Source organism: Falco naumanni, chromosome W (genome assembly GCF_017639655.2).
Source record: "Falco naumanni isolate bFalNau1 chromosome W, bFalNau1.pat, whole genome shotgun sequence".
Classification (NCBI taxonomy): Eukaryota; Metazoa; Chordata; class Aves; order Falconiformes; family Falconidae; genus Falco; species Falco naumanni.
Genome location: NC_054079.1, coordinates 7,394,817 through 7,410,932, shown reverse-complemented (window position 1 = coordinate 7,410,932; position 16,116 = coordinate 7,394,817). Strand labels below are relative to the sequence as shown.

At 42.0% G+C, this 16,116-nt stretch overlaps 1 protein-coding gene across 1 annotated transcript in view; it reads left to right on the top strand.

Moving 5' to 3' along the window:
- The window catches only part of LOC121080675 (amyloid-beta A4 precursor protein-binding family A member 1-like), a 69,162-nt gene that overhangs the window by 40,040 nt on the left and 13,006 nt on the right, over positions 1 to 16,116 (top strand). Inside the window, exons 6-7 of the mRNA XM_040578815.1 lie at positions 6,325 to 6,411; positions 7,051 to 7,236. Of these exons, the coding sequence (XP_040434749.1) occupies positions 6,325 to 6,411; positions 7,051 to 7,236 (273 nt within the window). The remainder of the gene's footprint in view (positions 1 to 6,324; positions 6,412 to 7,050; positions 7,237 to 16,116) is intronic.

Genomic DNA, 16,116 nt, shown 5'->3' with positions numbered 1-16,116 from the left:
GGTTTGCTCATAATTTAAAACTAGGTCAGAACCTTTAGAACATTTGGTTTCCACCATCTTATGGCTATATCATTCTTGTAAGCTTATTTCAAATCATTGCTGCAACAGTTGTGCAAACATCCCTATTTAGTGTGGTAAGAGACTGAGGTTGTGCTTGTTTTCTAAAACAAAAAGACATATTTGAATACTTCACCAATAATAAGCGGCTTAGTTAATCTAAAAACTGGTGTAAATGAATTTGTTTTGGACAAAAGCCACTCTTGGTAACTTTCACCTCCTGCAAATATGGTGCCAAGTATTTGGTGGAAGCTTAGCAGATCTGTTTTCAGTGTCTGTACTTGGTCTGTTAGCTTATCAAACTGTTATACGTTGTACAGTACTTTCTGAAAATGCAAATGTCAGATTGGATTAGTTTAAAATTAGGTCAGTTGTCAGTATCATTTCCCACTGTCTTAGTGCTTACCCTATTCTCTTCCATAAACTTTCATACAGGGTGTTTGTTCCCTTTGTTCTTACTTTAATAGAATACATGAAACAAAGAAAAAGAACAGTTCTTTTGTCTTGTAGCTGCAAACATTGTCTGAACATTCCACAATGATGTAAACTTATTTTAACCTAATGGATTTACTGTGGAAAAAAGTTCAATTTGTGGATGTTGTCTACCTTGGCTTCAGCAAGGCTTTTGACACCATCTCCCATAACATCCTCATAGGTAAGCTCAGGACATGTGGGTTAGATGAGCAGACAGTGAGGTGGACTGAGGACTGGCTGAATGGCAGAGTTCAGAGGGTTGTGATCAGCGGCACAGAGTCTAGCTGGAGGCCTGTAGCTAGCGGTGTTCCCCAGGGGTAAATACTGGGTCCAGTCCTGTTCAACTTATTCATTACTGACCTGGATGAAGGGACAGAGTGTGCCCTCAGCAAGTTTGCAGATGATACAAAACTGGGAGGAGTGGCTGATACACCAGAAGGCTGCGCTGCCATTCAGCGAGACCTAGACAGGCCAGAGAGTTGGGCAGAGAGGAACCTAATGAAGTTCAACAAAGGCAAATGTAGAGTCCTGCACCTAGGGAGGAACATCCCTGTGTGCCAGTACAGGCTAGGGGCTGACCTTCTGGAGGGCAGCTCTGTGGAGAAGGACCTGGGAGTCCTGGTGGACAACTAGTTGCCCATGAGCCAGCAGTGTGCCCCTGTGGCAGAGAAAGCCAATGGTATCCTGGGGTGCATTAGGAGGAGCATGGCCAGCAGGTGGAGGGAGGCTATCCTCCCCCTCTACCCTGCCTTGGTGAGGCCACATTTGGAGTGCTGTGTCCAGTTCTGGGCTCCCCAGTTCAAGAGAGACAGGGAACTGCTTCAGAGGGTCTAGCAGAGGGCTATGAAGATGATTAGGGGACTGGAACATCTCCCTTATGAGGACAGGCTGACAGAGCTGGGTCTGTTTAGCCTGGAGAAGAAAAGACTGAGAGGGGATCTTATCAATGCATACAAATATCTTAAGGGTGGGTGTCAAGAGGATGGAGCCAGGCTCTTTTCAGTAGTGCCTAGTGACAGGACAGGGCAACGGGTACAAACTGAAATACAAAAAGTTCCATCTGAATATGAGGAAGCACTTCTTTACTTTGAGGGTGAAAGAGCACTGGAACAGGCTGCCCAGAGAGGTTGTGGAGTCTCTTTCTCTGGAGACATTCAAACCCCACCTGGACGTGATCCTGTGCGACCTGCTCTAGGTGAACCTGCTTTAGCAGGAGGTTGGACTAGATGATCTCCAGAGATCCCTACGAACTTTGACCATTCTGTGATTAGTTTTATGAAATATTAGAAAATCATTTACTGAGAAGCTGAAGTAAATCTGCAGTCTGATGCTGTTCCCATTGAATTTGAAAGCAGAGTTCTGAATGAAGTGCATAATAGGGTATTTTGCATCACCTTTGACATAGTGTTTGCGCTGTGGAGTTCTGACTCAAGATTTCTTTCCTTTCTGTTTTTGACATGTGTTTGGTGGCTTTTTTTCATGTGTGAGATCCATCATTGTGTACAGTTTCTAGTTTTGTCTGGAAAAGAATCTGATTTTGGGGAACATTTACAATTGTTTATCTGGGTAGTTAAAAAACCTAAAAATAAATCCTACCAGTTGTCCTGGTTTCAGCTGGGATAGAGTAAGTTTTCTTTGTAGTATCTGTAGCTAGTACAGTGCTGTGTTTTGGCTCTGATGTGAGAACAATGTTGATAGGACACTGATGTTTTTAGTTGTTGCTGGGTGATATTTATACTAAGTCAAGGACTTTTCAGTTTCTCAGGCCCTGCCAGCAAGAGGGCTGGAGGGGCACAGGAAACGTGGAGGGGACACAGCCAGGACAGGTGATCTGAACTAGCCAAAGAGGTATTCAATAACATATGATGTCATGCTGAGTATATAAACCGGGGGAAGAAGAAGGAAGGGGGGGACATCTGGCATTATGGCATTTGTCTTCCTGAGTAACCGTTATGCGTGATGGAGCCCTGCTTTCCTGGATATGGCTGAGCACCTGCCTGCCCATGGGAAGTACTGAATTAATTCCTTGCTTTGCTTTGCTTGCATGCGTATGGCTTTTGCTTTACCTATTAAATTGTTCTTATCTCAACCCTCAAGTTTTACATTCGTTTCCAATTCTCCTCCCCATCCCTCTAGGTGAGGGGGGAGTGAGGAAATGGTTGTGTGGTGCTTGGTTGACAGCAGGGGTTAAACCACAACACCAGTGTGTGCAGAAGCTGTTGTTCAGGATATGTGTGCTATTTCTTGATGTCAGTGTCAATTAATTTAATAGAGAGCCTTCAGTATGAGCCAGTTCCAATTGCTTTTGCAATAGCCTGGTAATCGCAAACTACAGCATATTTCTCTGTCTAAAAAAGATTATTAGAAATGTGAAAATGTTTGGTTTTGTTTGTAAATAAGTAACAGAATCTAATGTTTCACTGGCTGCTTTCACACTAGTTTAAATCTGGTAGACTTAAGTTGTGAGCATAAACATGAAATGCTGAGTGTGTCCATGATTCAGGCTTGCTTTCTCCAATTCCTAATACTAATTAGTCATAAATCTTTATCTCTAAAGTGTTACCCTGTATTCCTGTAATACTGTATTTCCATGGGTAGTTTTGTGTTGAGTTTGCAAGGCCTCAGGACTGAAGTTTGTCAGGATTGCTCTGTCTGAACTTTTCTTGATCTGCTCATAGCTTTGTTTTAACTTGGTTTAGCTGTAACAGCAATTTTTATAATTGATCAGGTGTCTATGAATAATATAAATTTCTTTTGTTTATCTTTGCATGGTGCCACCATGGTTTTATGATTCTAACATAATAATGTAGTGTAGAGAAATACAGGCCTGGTATGATAGCTGGGGCCTTGAGAACTGGAGACAGGATGCAGTGTAGAGGAGTACAGGCATGAGATGATAAGAGATGAGTCATGCACAGGCCCATGGCTATAAACTCACCAGTGGTCAGTTAAAGAAATGCAGACCTGGAGCTCAACAAAACTGATTTTAGGGATAACAGATAATATTGAAATAGTACCTAGCATCTGTAAAAAGCCACCATATATAGTACATTTGGATGTAACCGGGAGCTGTAGACCAATGAAGAAAGATCAAAGATTGTAAAAGCATGTTAGCAAACATATACGAATTACCCTGAATGGATCCTGTAGTCAAGAAGCAGCCACCAACATGAACACCATGTTCTTCCTGGTGAAGGACTCCAGATGCTGACAACTTGCTGTAGCACTCCCACCACCACCCCCAGACTGAAACCACTAACTTTAGGCACAAGAGGAGCAGTGGAAGGATGAACACACCACCAGGAACAGGGCTAGAAACTGAATTGTTATACACCCATTCCTTAAACTTTACTATTATTCTTTCTTTTTCTGTAACAATTAGATCTGGACTAATAATGGTTAGACTGTTAAGACTTAAATTATATGAACAATAAATTTTTGAATATATATATTTTTTAAAAAAGTGTGTTTCCTTTTTGACTGTAAACAAGATTTTGAGCATAATAGGCCCTTGCCCCCTCGCAGAACACCTGTTAATTATCTAAGAAGAGATGTTCATCTTGGAAGTAAAAAGGATATCTTCCAGCAGGGTGATTCTTGCATTTCTTCAACAAACAGGTCCATAAGATCATGTCTTTAGAGTCCTTGGGTTTATCTTTAAACCGACTGCAAAGCAATAGAATGGTAATGATACTTATTTTCAATTGTTGTCACAGTAATAGTACATAAGAGGTTTTCATGGGATTAGGATGAAATATATTTGGGTATAAAGCAGTTAGAGCTATGCCACAATGAGAGACAGGACACTGCTTGATGCAAGCAAGATGTCAATTTATTGTACAGAAGCACGAGTTTATATACACTTTCAGAAGCTGTGCGCTTCAAACAGATTGGTTCTTTAAGCTAAGCATTACAAACTAGGCAATCCCTGTTAAGTGTTTGCAGTCATCAATTAACAGCAAGGTGTTACCTCTCCTTGGGCCATCCCTTCCTCTCTCAGCATGACTCATCCTGTTAATTGTTATCTATTCACACTACTTGTCCTCCCAGGGTTTGTGACCTACAAGCTGGAGCACATTCCCCTCAGCTAACTGATTGCCACACATGGTCCTAATTTCCAGGCCCACTCCTGCAGAGTTACAGTAATACTGCTTCATGATAAAAGACAATATCAGGTGTTTATGAAGTATATTATCTCCCCCATTCTTGGAAGAATGAAATGGTATAGAAATATCTTTATGAAGGTATCACAGAAAATTTTGGTCTCCAAATGTATGGGTGTATTTACATAGGAGGAGGTGTAGTTGGGGGCAGAAGGGCTCAGTCAGATATAACTTCTATTTTCTTTACAGGAAAATTTAACATATTTTTGTATTTGGGATTAAAGATTGCATGCTTTGGGGTTTATGATTCCATGTGTGTGAGACCATTAAGCAATTTGTATTTAAATTCTTTAAATCTGAGAAAGTTGGAATAATAACGGGTGGGTTTCTTTTCTTGCATCTTATACTGACTTTACCTTGGAGGAGACACTCTCAATTTGTACTGCTGTAAATGAGGAAAGGCTTTTGGAGAGTGGGGGAGGAAACTGTTTCTTCAGAGTAATGTTTAAATAGGGGAAAAAATCCTTTTATATATTCTTCTGGTGCAGATCTCTCTTCATTTATTAAAAACTGTTAAACGTGAAATTTCTTTTTTTTCCTTAAGCCAAAAAGCAAAGGAGGAAATTAATGTAAGCAGAGATTAATCCATAACTACTAATAAATTGAACCCTGTCATTAGTGTATAGATTCCTGTTTGACTTAAGAGTCTTTGCAAGTTCTTCTCTAACTATTTTCCATCTCTGTTTATTACATGCTAAACAGATGGCCCAGAAATTAGCCAAAGGCAGGAAGAAGGTGCAATACAACTACCATTGGCTTGATGTTATGTCTGTTCTTTTGTTTGCTTTGTTGGGTTTTTTTGCATTTTTATTTTGTGCTTTGCTTTTCTGCATCCAGCAAGGCTTTTTTAGTTTTATTTCTGAACTACCATACCAGTTAACATTTCTCAGAAATCAATTGCCTTGTTTGCTATCATTAGTCATTGCTTATCATTAGGCATTTTGTGTTAGAAATAGTGTAAAGGTTGGATTTATCAAAGGGATACAGGTAGTACCGAAAATGCATACCAAAGAAATAGCACTGATGTGTCATAGGTTTTATTCTGTAAACTGGTAAAATAAAAAGAAAATGCTTTTTTATTCCTCTATATAGATTGATTCACAGCTGTGTCAAATAACAGAAAAAGTATAGACACTCAATTATATGCTGACTCATATTTTAGTAATATGATTATGGAGTTCTTAAATAGTTATCAGATTTTTTTAAAAGGCATTTAAAATTGCAAGCATTTGCTTTTTGTTCACAAAGGTACGACTTCTGGAGGGAGTTAGCAGGTTAATAGTATGTTGTCTGACTGTGAAGACTCTTGCCAGAACTGCACTATAAGTTATTTTAGACTGCACCTGTGGTCCACATTTTTCTATTTTTCTGAGCAGCCACTGTTCTTAAGCCCTTGTATGGGAAGGGAGGTCAGAGTGTTTTTTATGGGATTTAAAATTTTACAAATTGCATCTAATCCACTTTCCTATCTAATACAGGGTTTCCAGATCTTTTTGTTTATCTTTAGCTTCTGCAATGTAATACTTTATTTTTAATTGCTGTTCTGGTGACTGTGTCTTGTTTGTGATCTAATATCATCATTATTAAGGCTTTTACCTAATGTTATTGACTCTATTCCATTTATTTGCAGGCTCCAGAAGGTGAATCTCAACCCGTGACTGAAGTGGACCTCTTCATTTCTACACAGAGAATAAAAGTATTGAATGCAGACACACAGGTATGGACAAAGAAGCACCTTTGCCAAGTCAGACCTTGTCAGTGTTATAATAATAGTCCTTTGAAATAAACCTTCATCTACCTGCCAAAATTTGACTTTCAGGGGGTGCTGTCTCTTATAGTTCCCTCTAAGACTTCCTGGTCAGAAATCTATGCTCAAGAACCACGTCACACATGGAATTAACCATAGTTATCTGACTGATTTGGCAGGTATGCTAATTGCAGTCAGCCCAAAAGACAAGAAGCTTTCTTCACATTATACAGCATTCTAGGCAGTCTAGTACCATAACATGACAAGTGCTAATTGTCCCCAGACAAGCCTGAAATATTTGGTTGTGATAACTAATTTGAAGGCCTTAGTCCTCAGCATGTTGTGCGTGTTCAGGCCAAGATACCAAAGTCTTTGTGTTCTTTTCCACAGTAACATTCATTTTCAAAATGTGCTTTTTTTGGTTTGCTTTTTCTGAAAGTGAGTCTGTTGGATCCTCGGTACTTCCTTTCATACGGGAGACTTTTGTCCTTTTTGAATACATTTACTTAATAAAGGTGTCATACTGTCATTAATCTCTTTATAAAACGCCAAAAGTGCAATAAGAATTTGTTTAAAATAGCATCTGATGCCATTTTTCCTATCCTCCAGGAAACTATGATGGATCATCCTCTAAGGACCATTTCTTACATTGCAGATATAGGGAATATAGTTGTTCTGATGGCTCGTAGACGAATGCCACGATCAAATTCCCAGGATAATGTGGAAGCATCTCACCCCTCCCAAGATGGAAAAAGGCAATACAAAATGATTTGCCATGTCTTTGAGTCTGAGGATGTAAGGATTTTTTTATCTTGTGATTTTTCTAGGAGAAAAAATGTGAGCACATCTTGACAGGCTTGAAAGTCTATACCAAATGGCCCTGTTTGGCTTGTTTGTTAATTGCATAGGAATATTTCATCTAAGTAGCAGAACTTGCTTTCTCTTTGCATAATGGAACCCAATGTTTTACTTGTAATTTCAGTATTTATAAACTCCTTTTTTTTTTTAAACTAAATGTAATACTTTCCTAGAGACAATGAGGAGCAGATTCTAAAAGAACACTGTTGCCACAGCTTATATATACCAGCTCAGGATCTGTGAGAGTGAGCATCCATGAAAGCAGCTTATTTTCATAGGGAGCTTCCATTCCCTAGTGTTGCCACAAGAATTGCTGATATATGACATAAAGGGGTGTTCTGGGCTTTTTTTTTTTGTTTATTTGGTCTTCCTTTTGATATGATGATGGAGTTCAGGAGGAGTAGCTGAAATTATTTCCCACACTCAGTATGATCCAGTGGTGCCCAGTGACAGGACAAGAAGCAATGGGCACAAATGGAAACACAGAAAATTCCACTGAAACCATAGAACACACTTTTTTACTGAGAGGGTGTGGTCAAATACCGGAACAGGTTGCTCAGAAAGGTTGTGGAATCTGTATCCTTGTGGATATTCAAAAACCCAACTGGACACAGTTGTGGGCAACCCGGTCTAGTGGACCCTACTTGAAGCAGAGGGCATGGACTAGATAACCTACAGAGGTCCCTTCTAACCTCAGTCACAGAATGCTTATGTGATTTGTGATTATTTTATGATTCTTGTCCAGGACACAAAGCTTCTTTTAAGGAGGCCATTAAAAAGAAGACCTTTATAAATTTAAAACTAAAAATTAAAACAGAATAAATAGTTCAAGTTGGAAGGAACACACAATGATCATTTAGTCCAACTGCCTGATCATTTCAGGGCTGACCAAAAGTTAAAGCATGTTGTGAAGGACAATGTCCAAATGCCTCTTAAACAAGGACGGTCATAGAGGATCAGCTACCTCTCTAGGAAGCCTTTGCCAGTGTTTGACCACCCTCTTGGCAAAGAAATGCTTCCTAATGTCCAGCCTAAACCTCCCCTGGTACAGCTTTAAACCATTCCCATGCATCCTGTCACTGGATACCAGGGAGAAGAGATCAGCACCTCCCTCTCTATTTCCCCTCCTCAGGAAGCTGTAGAGAGCAATGAGATCACCCCTCAGCCTCCTTTTCTCCAAACTAGACAAACCCAGTGTCGTCAGCTGCTCCTCATAGGACATGCTTTCCATCCCCTTCCACCAGCTTTGTTGCCCTCCTCTGGACGCATTCAAGGACCTTAACATGTTTTTTAAATTGTGGGGCCCAGAACTGCACACAACACTCAAGGTGGGGCCACACTGGTGCTGAACACAGAGGAATAATCACCTCTCTTGACCAGCTGGTTATGCTGTGTTTAATGCATCCCAGAATGCAGTTTGCCCTTTTGGCTGCCAGGGCACGTTGCCTGTAGAGGAATGAAACTGGGTTAATTAGCATTGATAATATACAACTGTGGGCTGGCTTCAGGAGCGGTGGGATGGCTGATGTAGATAAGGTGAAGCTGTGGCTGGTTAAGTTAAGAGGTTGGGCAACCAATGAAGAGAGAGAAGCCAAGGAGGAGAGAGAGTGCCCTGAGTGAGGAGAGACTAGGAGAAGGCAGCAGAGGGACTGGCATGAAGAGTATGTTGGTATGAGATGGTAAAAAGACCTTGTTGCAGCTGGCTAGTTTGGAGAGTGCTGCAACAACTGCTGACTCATATTGAGCCTGCTGTCTACCAGCACCCCCAGATCCCTTTCTGCAGGGCTGCTCTCCAGCCACTAGTCTCCCAATCTACACTTGTGTCAGGCATTACTCTGTCTCAGGTGCAGAACCCAGCATTTGGTCTTGTTAAATTTCATGCCATTGATGATTGCCTAATGTTCCAATCTATCCAGATCCCTCTTCAAGGCCTCTTGTCCCTCGAGAGAATCTACAGCACCTCCCAGTTTGGTATCATCATCCACTAAGCTGGTGACCTTAACGTATAAGGATATCAAATTAGTTAGACAGGACTTTCCCTTTGTGACCCCGTGTTGACTGTGCCTGGTGAGTGCGTTGTTCTTTAAATGCCTTTCAGTAGCACCTAGTATGATCTTCTCCATAATTTATGCAGGTACTGAGGTTAGACTATCAGGTCTGTGGTTTCCTGGGTCTTCCCTCATGCCCTTCTTGTAAATAGGAATAACTTTGGCTAGCTTCCAGTCAGTGGGCACCTCCTCGGATTCCCAAGACCTTTGGTGGATGATTGTGAGGGGGTCCTGCTGTGGCATCTGCAAGTCCTTCAGTACTCAGGGATGAATCCCATTAGGCCCCATGGACTTATGAACATTCAGCTGATACAACTGGTCCCTTACAATTTCAGTGTCCACAAATGGAAAGTCATGGCTCCCATATTCATGGTCCTTCAACTTAGGGGCCTGGGCAGCCCGAGGTCTGTCAGTATTATTAAAGACTGAGGCAAAAAAACCCAAACATTGAATACCTCTGCTTGTTCTTCATCCCTATTAGTCAGATGACATCTTCAACAAGTATCAGTCCAATGTTTTCTTTAGACCTCCTCTTGCTATTAACATATTTTAAAAAGCCTTTCTTGTTGTCTGACACAACCCTGGCCAGTTTCAACTCTAGTTGAGCTTTGGCCTTTCATGTCTTCTCCCTGCAAATATGAACCACGGTTCTGTAATCTTCCTGCAAAGCCTGACCTCGTTTCCAGAGATCATAGTTTCTTTTTCTGCCTGAGTTCCAAGAGGAGTTCCCTGTTCAGCCAAGCTGGTCTTCTGCCCCACTTGCCTGATTTGTGACACAATGGGATTGCCTGCTCCTGTGCTTCTAAAAGGTGGTTCTTAAAGAGTGACCAGCACTTGTGGACTCCTAAGACCTCAAAAGCAGATTCCAAGATACTCTGCTAAATAGCTCCCTAAATAGCTTAAAGTTTGCTCTCTTGAAGTCCAGGGTAGCAACTCTGCTGTCCTTTTTTCTCCTTCCACCAAAAAATTTAAACTCAACCATTTCATGATCACTGTGGCTAAGACAGCCATCTACCATCACATCCCCCATGAGTCCTTCTCTATTCACAAGTCTAGGAGGGCATCTTTTCCTAGTTGGCTCACTGAGTATTTATGACAAGAAGCTATCTCCTACAAACTTCAAGAATTTCCAGGACCTGCTTGTCACAGCAGTATTATATTCCCAGTTGATGTCCGGGAGTTGAAATCTCCCATAAGGACAAGGGCTACCAATCCTGAATTTTCTCCTCATTGCCTATAGAATAACTCATCACTGCTTATATGCTGGCTGGATGATCAGTAGTAGACACCCACTACAACACCTCTTTTGTTTTCCCTAATCCTCACCCAGAGGTTCTCAATCACATCTTCCCTAACTGTAAGGGCTGTATAATCAAACCACTCCCTTATGTATAGTGGGACACCTCCACTTCTCCTGCCCTGCCTATCCCTTCTCTACAGCCTGTAGCCCTCCATCCCAGCACTCCAATAATTGGACTTATTCCACCAAGTCTCACTAATACCAATAGTATCATAGCTCTAGGAGCCGACCAATGCTTCCAGCTCATCCTGTTTTTTTCTCATACTGCGTGCATTGGTGTACAAGCATTTCAGATATGCTCCTGAGACCTTCATGCTCCCAGGAGCAGTGCAAATGTTCCCACTAGCATTGCCACCCTCAGGCAATGCCATGCCAACCCTTCGTTTACCTCCTGAAGCTCATTTTCATAGGGAGCTTCTATTCCCTAGTATTGCCACGAGGATCGCTGATATATGCCATAAACAATTGGTTTGGGCTTTTTTTGTTTGGTTGGTTTTCCTTTTGATATGATGATGGAGTTCAGAAGGAGTAGCTGAAATTATTCCCTTTCCAAAAAAAAGCCCGGTGTATAATGTTGGGAATTCCAGTAGAGTATCCTTTGTAATTACAAAGTCTCTATAATTCCTCAGTTGCTGTTTAAATCAGGTGATGGTCATCTTCCTCTTCATTGTTATCAATTTGGGAAAAATGCCCTCTCAGACAGTTGTGGATGTCCCATTCACACCCACTATTACACTCACCCACTGTGGTGGGTTGGCCTTGGCTTGCTGCTAGGTGCCCACCAACCTGTTGGAAGAAGGGTTCGCCGGAGTCAAGAAGACACTCAATATGAGTTATGCATCTTGCTCAACTTTATTAGTTTCTAACACTACTTATATAGAACCGATACACATGCATATTCGTAAAGCAGAAATATAATTGGTTAGTAGTCTCTAAACACACGCGGTTCTCACACCCCTAATTATCATGACTAAAATAAGCATTCTATCCATGTAGCTAATTGTGTTGCTGTGCTTCAGCCTTGTAGTTTGTTACTCCCTATTTTCCCATACTGGTCCCTATCTTTCTTGGCCCTGCACCTACTTTCCCAGCAGCTGTATCTTGTTACAGCCACGGCCTGTTGGCACAACATAATTACTTGGTCTCAGGATTCAAGAATAGCTCAAGGCTACCTTTCTTGTTAACTTCAGCACAATTCTGATTACAGGCCTATTCTAATACCAGGCCTGGATTGTGCAGATCTTCAGAGATTCTAAGGCCATGCTTCTGCAGCCATTCTTCTACACCAACCCACTGTCTCACTCTCCCTCCTTGGCGGGACAGGGGGAGAATATAAGATTAAAAGCTTGTGGGTCAAGAGAATGGCAGTTTAGTGAAGAAAAGCAAAGGTTGCGTGCAGAATCAAATCAAAGCAAAAAGATTTATTCTCTACTTCCCATCAGCAGGCAATGTCCAGCCACTTCTTGGGAAGTAGGGCCTCAGTATGCGTAGCGGTTGCTTCGGGAGACAAATGCCTGAATAATGAATACCTCCCCTCTCCTCCTTTCTCTCAGCTTTTCTTGCTGAGCAAGACATCATATGATATGGAATAGCCCTTTGGTCAGTTTGGGTCACCTGTCCTGGCTATGTCCCTTCCCAACCTCTTGCCCACCCTCAGCCTACTGGCCTTTGGGGGCAGGGAGGGTTGGAGAGACAACCTTGATGTTGTGCCAGCACTGTTCAGCAGTAGCTAAAGCACTGATGTGTTATCTACACTGTTCTAGCTAAAAATACAAAGCCCAGCACTGAGGGCTGCTGTGGAGAAAGTTAACTCCATCCCAGCCAGACCCAAAACACCCACTCACACTAGCATCTTATCATCTGTTCTTACCCAGACCATTTTACCAAGTGTGGGTGCATGAGCACCCCCACAGAGGGCTGAGTTGTCTGTTATCAAACCTGATGTCCTGTCCTCACTAATTAAAACCCAAACATTTTGAGAAAGAAATATCAATGCACATAACTTGCTGATTTTATATAGTTTATTTTTCTTGAAAAAAACAGTTGGTGGACTGTCACAAATGGCGTTCCTCAGGGCTCAGTATACGGCACAATCCTGTTTAAAAATTTTATCAGTGATCTGGATGAAGAGATTGAATGCACCCTCAGTAAGTTTGCAGATGATAGCAAGTTGCATGGAGAGTGTTGATCTGCTTGAGGGCAGGAAGGCTCTGCAGAGGGATCTAGACAGGCTGGATCGATAGGCAGAGGCCAACTGTATGAGGTTCAACAAGAAGAAGTGCCAGGTCTTGCACTAGGGTCACAACAACCCCACACAATGCTAAAGGCTTGGGGAAGAGTGGCTGGAAAGCTGCCTGGCAGAAAAGGACCTGGGGGTGTTGGTCGACAGCTGGCCAAACATGAGCCATCAGTGTGCTCAGGTGGCCAAGGCCAACAGCATCCTGTCCTGTATCCAAAATATTGTGGCCAGCAGGACTAGGGAAGTGATCGTACCCCTGTACTTGGTGCTGATGAGGCCACACCTTAGATACTGTGTTCAGTGTTGGGCCCCTCACTACAGGGAAGATATTGAGGTGCTGGAGAGTGCCCAGAGAAGGGAAACAAAGCTGGTGAAGGATCTAGAGAACGAGTCTTACGAGGAGCAGCTGAGGGAACTGGGTTTTTTTAGCCTGGGGAAAAGGAGGCTGAGGGGAGACCTTATTGCTCTCTACAACTACCTGAAAGGAGTGTTAAAGGGAAATTTCACACAGATGTGGGCACCACTAGGCTTGCTTTAATCACAACTCGGAGTTGGGCCACCACCTCAGTGAGTGGCAGAGAACAAAGGGATGCAGCACAGCTTATATACACTTATCAAATCATTAGTCAGTGTCCAAAGTTTTTAGAAGTTTCCTTTGGTCTTGTCAGTTCTGTGAATCTATCATCTGACTCTGTCCCAGCTGATTCATCTATTCAGTTCCAGTGTCTGCCTTGGTTCCAAGGTCCTCCTCGGATCATGATCTTTCTGCCTGCTTTAACTCACACAATCCTTCAAGCACACTTAGTCTTTGAACAAGCAATTCCTATTTACATATACTGATTTGTTTTCTAAAAGCACCTGTGTTTCTGAGAGCACCTGTGCACACAAACTGATCATATATTGTTTTTCTATTCTCCCACTGATTAACTTGACTGGGTTTTAAACCAGCCTTGGATTAGGGCTATAGAAGAGATGAGGCCTGGTTCTGCCATTTAGTAGCTTCAGCACTTTAAATTTCTTAATTCAAAATACATTTTCTTTAACAGGAGATTGTTGGGAGGTAGGTGTTGGTCTTTTTTCTCCCAGGTAACAAGTGATAGGACAAGATGAAACGGCCTCAAGTTGTGCCAGGGAAGGTTTAAGCTGGATATTAGGAAACATTTCTTCACTAAAAGAGGTGTCAAGCATTAGAACAGGCTGCCCAGGGAAGTGATTGAGTCACCATCCCTGGAGGTATTTAGAAAATGCATAGATGTGGTGCTTAGGGACATGATTTAGTCATGGATTTGGCAGTCCTGGGTTAACTGTTGGACTTGATGATCTTAAAGCTCTTTTCCAACTTAAATGACTCTATGATTCTCTGATATATGTGTCAATCATGATCCTTTCTGTGCCAGAAAATATTATTCTGGAAAGTACGACATGTCTTTAGGTCTAAAAAAAGCATTGATAACTTAATAGTCTGAACATATTCTGAGGATTTTCAGGACATGAGCATTCCACAGTCATTGAAAAATTTAAAAATAGCTTATAAACATTGTAAAAATTCCAAACGAGTAGGAAAAAATATAACTGAGAAAGAGCTAAGATAGAAATATATCTGTTAGCAGCAAAGAGATTTCCACACTAAAGAGCTTGTAAATCAAATGGAATAGTAAAGCCTCTTTCATATATAAATTTCACATATTTCTCTGTCATCTTTTCTTCTTCTGGGACAGTTGGGTATCTAGAAGAATTTATCTAGTTAAGCTGACTACGATCCTCCTTAAGCTTTCAGATGGGTGATGGTCAAAATGTGTCCCTGCTTGGAACTGTCTTTATCTTAAAAAAAATGCAACAACAACAGATTTTCCAAGTATAGTTGGTACTGGATATTCAGAACAGTTCAGCTCCTAAAACATGGCCAAATTCTGGTTGTCTAAATGGCAGTTGATCTCTTCTTGGATGTCCATGTTGGTATATGCACCTGAATGTACAAGTCCATATTTATCTCCTCTCTTGCAGATAGTGTGCTGAACTAATGAGTTGCAGTGCACTCAACTTCTTGCCATATTGTTCTTGCCATCAAATTGCTTTTATTTGAAAGTTTGCAAAATAGTGGAAGTCCAAGCTCTGTGTGCTGTTGACCTTTTCAGTGCCAGTGATCATGGTTTTGTCATCTACATGTTTAGAGCTAGCTTGAGTAGATATAAGATACAAACAGTTTTTATTTGGGGATTGGGAACCTTTTCCTCACTGGGTCCTGAATTGGACTGCATGTAAAAACAGTTTAGCTGTGTTCCTACATCCCCAGCACACCCCCACACCATAGGCTATGGAGTCCTCCTATCCTCTTTCCCCCCTCTTCCCTCTAACCAGAAATACACACCAGAGGGCAGTTTCATTCCACACTGTGACCAGCACCCCTACACTCCACAGTGCTTCCTGCACCCAACAGTCTGGTTATGCACATCACTGTTACACACTGTTTCCTGCACTGCTCTCATCAGCTCTGTGCTCATGCCATGTTGCTTTCCGCTTGTAAACAATATGTATATCATTCTAAATTTACCTTGATCACCTCACAATAAAGGATTCCACTAGCCTGCTCTTTTCAGCTGCTTCCTTGCATGTCACAGAGATTAGAGCTTTCCTTTTACATGCCTTTGTTTTTCTACTATTACCAGTAGCAGGTGGTAGGAGCTAGAATCATAGAATGGTTTGGGTTGGAAGGGACCTTTAAACATCATCTAGTCCAACCTCTTGCCATGGACAGGGACATCTTTCACTAGATCAGGTTGCTCAAAGCCCCTTTCAACCTGACTTTGAACACTTCCAATGATGGGATATTGACACCCTGCCTCCTGACACCCTGCCCCTTGACCAGTATCAGTGGTGTAGACAGACTGCCAACACCATGCCCTTGACCAATATCAACAGCATAGACAGACTGCCAACACCCTGCCTCCTGACTGACATCGGCAGCATAGGCAGGATGCCACCCACATTATTCAAGTACGGTATAATTCTCTCAAATCACAGTACCATTGGTGGAGCCATGGGGTGGCACGACTCTTACCCACATTCAAAAGGCATTTGCACAATTGGCTGTTGCTGCCAGATGACCTGGACACCAAGTGTCCATGGCAGTCCACCAGAGCCATGGCATCACTTATGATCCTGTGTTTGCTATTGGCGATCAGGTGAGTTGCCATATTGATACTGAAAAACCGGCAAAAAGAAAGCCCTCT